Source organism: Leopardus geoffroyi, chromosome A2 (genome assembly GCF_018350155.1).
Source record: "Leopardus geoffroyi isolate Oge1 chromosome A2, O.geoffroyi_Oge1_pat1.0, whole genome shotgun sequence".
NCBI classification, from domain to species: Eukaryota; Metazoa; Chordata; class Mammalia; order Carnivora; family Felidae; genus Leopardus; species Leopardus geoffroyi.
In genome coordinates, this window is record NC_059331.1 from 156,926,131 (window position 1) to 156,931,372 (window position 5,242).

At 49.2% G+C, this 5,242-nt stretch overlaps 1 protein-coding gene across 1 annotated transcript; it reads right to left on the minus strand.

Annotated features, from left to right (window-relative positions):
* Positions 1–3,394: 3,394 nt before the first annotated feature.
* On the minus strand, positions 3,395–4,535 carry LOC123607004 (putative DBH-like monooxygenase protein 2). The gene is made up of 2 exons (XM_045495954.1): positions 4,118–4,535; positions 3,395–3,904 (listed from the first exon to the last, which is right to left on the minus strand). The coding sequence occupies exons 1-2, from the start codon at positions 4,418–4,420 to the stop codon at positions 3,797–3,799; spliced, it is 411 nt and encodes a 136-aa protein (XP_045351910.1). The 5' UTR covers positions 4,421–4,535; the 3' UTR covers positions 3,395–3,796.
* Between the last annotated feature and the right edge of the window lie 707 nt (positions 4,536–5,242).

Here is a 5,242-nt window from a genome sequence, read left to right on the forward strand (position 1 = left end):
TGCTCTGGTTTGAGAAGATGGTTGAGAAGATGAGAGAAGATACTGAGTTTCCCAAAAAAAGCCACTCCCTTCTGAGCTCTCCATCTCTATGTGTCTAAAGCAAGACCCATTCAAATATGTCACATGTTCAGTTCACTGTAGTAGGACCTTATGGTTTTTCCCTGTGAATCCCCTAGTGCATTTTCCCCATCTGTCTCTTACAGTATATATTACTTTCTACTTTGCATCATAGTATATATGGCTATAGTTTCTTCCTCAATAGCACACAACCCCTTAGGAGTCCTATAAACACTGAAACTACTTTTGATATACAAATGGCTGGGTTTCCTTGTGACCATAAGAACAATAGCTAACTCATAGGGTGCCTGGGTGGCTCAGTTGGTTAGGCAGCTGATCTTGATTTTGGCTCTGGTCATGGTCTCACGGTTCATGGGTTCGAGACCCCTGTTGGGCTCTGTGCTGACAGCTCAGGGCCTGCTTGGGATTCTCTGTCTCCTTCTCTCTCTCGGTGCCCCTCCACCTCCTCTCTTTCTCTCTCTCTCTTTCTCTCACTAAATAAATTTTTAAAAACCTTAAGAAAAAAAAATAATAGCTAAGTCTAATTGAACATCTACTATAAGTCAGGCAATGATCTAGATGTTTTATTTATTTTTTTAATTTTTATTTATTTTGAGGCAGAGAGAGGCAGAGTATGAGTGGGGAGGAGCAGAGAGAGAGGGAGCCTCAGAATCCAAAGCAGGATCCAGGCTCTGAGCTGTCAGCACAAAGCCTGACATAGGGCTCGAACCCATGAACCGTGAGATCATGACCAAGCCGAAGTTGGACACTTAACCGACTGAGCCACCCAGGTGCCCCATTGTTTTACATATGTTAATCAACTCTCACAACAATATTATGAGATAGTATTGTTAGTTCTTATATGAATTAAGAAACTGAGGCACAAAGAGATTGAATAACTTGCCTAAGGTTAGAAAACTACTAATAGTTGTGTTGGCATTCAAACCCAGGCAAAGAGACCAAGCTCTTGGTCGCTATAACATGCTGTATGTCCATTGTCTTAGTGGGTCATTGACACCAGATAATAGGGAATCCTTGTACCCATCTTAAAATCACTGTGATGTGAGAGCATGAAAAGCCCCATGTAAATAATATCACTGGAGGAAGAAAGGGGCTTCAGCTGGAACAATCAGTCACTTAACTGCCAAGGCCAGGGGTGGGGTCTATTCTGAGGCTACTGTCCTTGACCATGGTAGGGAGGGAGGTACTCACAAAAGTCAAGGAGTCCCGGTCCAGCGTCTGGTAATGACACTCCACCAGCAACTCATCTCCCTATTCAGAGTGAAACATGAAGGACCCCTTCAGACCCATTCTGTGTCTTTCAAGACACAGAAGGACTGCTGCTGCCTGAGAACCCCCTTGGCTGACAGGGATGAGCTCTGATCCCGCCTCCCCAGCCTGTCTCCAGTCACACCTCCCTGCAGGCTCCCACCTGTTTAATCTCCATTCGATAAGGTAAATCTCGAGTCTCCTGCAGATTGAAGTCGTAGAAATCATCTTTGCAGATTATTCGGAGTTGTGTTCCATTTCTAGAGGGAACAAAGCAGTGTAATGTGCTCATACCGTGGGCAAAGATTTACCATAAAACAAAAAAGCTCCTCCTTCCACAGCTTTATTCCGGTCACCTCTATTCTATGGGTAGTTCTAGCTCCTCCTTACTCCCAACCAAGCATAACCTTAGGCTGCAGAATAAGTAACTATTCTCACATTTGTTCCCACACGCAGATGGGAAAGCTTCAAGTCCATGTCTTCCCTTACCTGTATTGCACCGCCTGCAGAGCACGGCCAGCCAGGTGGGTGTGGAGCAGGTAGCCAAATACCTGTATGTCAGGCACTGGGACGCCATTCATCTGTGGCAGGGAGGAGAAGACACATCTGATTTGTTAAGAACTCTCATCTTGCCCTGTTCCTTGATTTTTCCCCATTAATATTTGACATCTTCCTCCTATGACTGACACGAGCCCCTTTAATTCTTACTGGGCCCTCCTGGACCCTCTTCCTGCCCCACCCCCCGGCCCCAAAGCCCTGACTCCTTCCTTCCCTTGCATGATCCAGATTATAGGTTTTTCTGAACATAGGTAGCTATTCTCCGGGTCCAGGGCTCAGGCTGTGTGTGCTTATGGACCAGCCCAGATCTGTGACGGGAAACAAGGAACCTTGGGGAGGATGTGCCTCCCAGCTTCACCTCCTCAAACTTCTCCGTCTTACACAGCCCATAGGACAGGAAGGACTCCGCGCCTGGGGGTATGAAGTGGATGGGGAAAGTGAAGAAACCCAGCTGGAGGACTCCCATGTCGTATTTGCGCAGCTTTGCCGTATAGTATAATCGGATGCCTGAGGAGTCGTACACACCTGATGCAGAATGGAAGAATCACAGAAGGTAAGAGAGCTGGTCACCATGTGGGAGCAAGAGGCCCAGGAAAGACAGGGCAGGGCTGTGGCCCAAAGGAGCCAGCGTGCATCCCGCAGCACCTTCCCAACACCTCAAGGAATCAGCCAGGCACACCAGTTCTTCTTCTATAAATGCTCCAGATGCTCACCCGGAACGTTGTGAAAATTGCTGTAATGAATCTCCAATCGGATCCACTGGGGGTCTAAGGGAGTCCCAATAGAGACACCCACATCATCTGGAAACTGGTAACTCTGTTGGATGGAGGAAGATTTGGCAGCGGGAAGGGCTTGGTGCTAGGTGCAGGGACCAGCACCTGCCCATGTTTTATGGCCCTCATCCCAGACCTCCCCCATCTCCTGGCCTTCCATCAGTCCAGCAATCCCAGTAGCCTGACAACATGCACACACTTAGCCACCTATTTCCCTCATCACAAGACTCACTGTGCCCCCGACAGCCCAGCCCACGATGACCTGCGAGCAGAGGGAGAAGGCAGGGTCAGCCCCGTAGCAGTCACTGATGCCCGTGGGGAGAACACTGGCATTGCCACAGGCATAAACCAGGATGTGATGCACCATCGTCTCGTTGTGCTTGAGCAGCTTGGGCTCAAACTGGGTGAGGGAAGGAAGGCAGATCAGAGTCAAGATCTTCTATGTCAAGTCCTGTTTCTCCCATCCCTTTGCCCCAAAGAAAACTATACCCATTTCCCACTTCTCTTTCTCTTTCTTTTCTATTTGCTCTCTGTTTTTTTGTCCCCAACCCATCACTTACCCCGACTCTGTCTGATTTCTCTCTCAGCCTCCACCCTTTTAAAGTCCTTCCCTGAGTGCACAACATGCCAAGTCTAGCAGAGAATATCCTCATGACTTCTGACTTTCCCTTAGTAATCTCACTAGTCTACAATATCTGAGCACATGCCTCATTGGATTCGCCTCTTAAAGAAAAAAATTGGCTCCCACACATTTGCTAGTTATTGTAAGATCAAAACTTGAAATCACTCAACTATGAAATCAGGTGGCCAAGTTGAAGTTCCCTCTAGCCAGACTTCATGGACCTGACAGCCCTTGGCCATGACCCCCAGCCTGAACTTCCTTCTGGGCTATGAGCACAATTCTAGGCCCAATGTGGGGCTTGTATTTTGCCCTTCGGAAACACTAATTTGTTACCTTCATCAAAATCTCTGCTGCATTGTGGGACTCAAATAGAATAGTGTTGGGCTCAAGAAATCATGAAACTACCACCTCCACCAAATCTGGCCTGGCCTCCCTGTGCTCCCAGCTACTTCTCTCAGCAGTTTTCTGAACATCATCCTTCCAGAGCTGGCTGTGCTCACGGCGCTGCTCAACTGCCTTAGCAACATCTGGTTCGCCCTACCTTGAAGATGTGATGCTTCTTGCTGACGATGGGGAGAGGGAGGAAGGTGCAGGCATATGTGGTGTCATCTTCTGGAATGAGGAACTGGAGAAGGACACACAGAGGCTGAGCTGGTTGGGAAATGAGGCTCTCAGAGAAGCCGGGGAAGGGACAGGCCAGCTTGGCAGTCCTCAACGGACTGGGGAAGTCATAGCAATCTCAATTCAAGGAATGTACTGGGTATTGGGTGCAAGAGGAGGGTCATGATTGAGTGGGAAGGGGGCTGGGAGATGGCTGGGTGGGGTGGAGGGATCTTACATCAGTGAGTTCCAAGTCATGGATGATGGTGTCCTCAGGGACGTCAAGGTCGTCAGGGTGGACTATTTGTAGCAGGAAGATGGACTTGACAAAAGTACGGTCCCGATCCAGCTTCAGAGTGTCATCCAGGCCATAGGCAGCCAGAACCCTTATGGTGTCACTCTGGGGGTGTGATTGGCATTGAGGTGTTTCTGCCCGTGAGTAGCACTTTGCACATACCCACACCCAAGGACTGACACAAGCCACTTGCTCACATCTACACAGTGGAATGGAAGGAGCTTCAGACTGGGGGATCGAAACCATCGGGTTCTAGTTCTACCTCAGAGGCCAACTTGCTGGAAATAAAAGCAAGTCACATTCCCTCTCAATGCTTGTATCCACATCTGAGAAGTGACACACTAAAGTTCAGTAAAATCAAGCAAGGTTCTTGGATAGGGGAAGCCAGGGGAGGGTGGGGTGGATGCTGAATCAGTGGGAAATCAATCCCTTTGTAGAGGGCTTGTGGATTTGGGGAGGGACATGACTGGGGAGGTGCCTGGAAAGGCGCAGAGGGACAGAACCCCTGGGAACTGTGCCTGCCACCTGAGATACAGGCACATTCCGGATGGGGAGTGACTCCGCCTACCCAGAAGGAAAAGCTGCTTGTAATCGAATGCTTCCCTCCCCTTCCTATTTTACCGTAATGTCTTGGTCGTGGGCATCACAGGAGCGGAAGGGCCTGGAGAAGCGCATGGTGGTGTAGACAGCGTCTTCTGTCAGCCCCTGCAGCTCAGCATCCTGGCTCCCGTCCTCCTCCAGGGTGTCTTCATCCACCAGGTGCTGATCCTGGGGTCCAGTGAAGGTCAAAGAGTAAGAACAGGAAACTCCAGTGGTCATGACTGTGGAGCGGCTAGTGACCCTTTAGCTCCCCCAAGGTACTAAGTTAGCAGAACCCGGGTCTTCTTCATTTTGTAGTTTGCTCCAGGGACAGAGCATGGCATCAAAGTGGATCCTCAGGTAGAGGGATGAACAAACTCTGATGGAATTTCGCCAGCTGACCCTGATTTACTTCTCCCGTTCCAAATCGCAAGTCCATAAATCCTAGTGTTCCTGCATCTCTAGCCCGTGAAAAGTCACATACCCTCT

Excerpts from the sequence above, each read along its gene's own strand:
- LOC123607004 (XM_045495954.1), bottom strand. The coding sequence starts at position 4,420 with ATGGTTTCGATCCCCCAGTCTGAAGCTCCTTCCATTCCACTGTGTAGA. Across the intron at positions 3,905-4,117 it reads ATGACTTGGAACTCACTGAT|TTCCTCATTCCAGAAGATGA; the intron begins GTAAGATCCCTC and ends GTCCTTCTCCAG.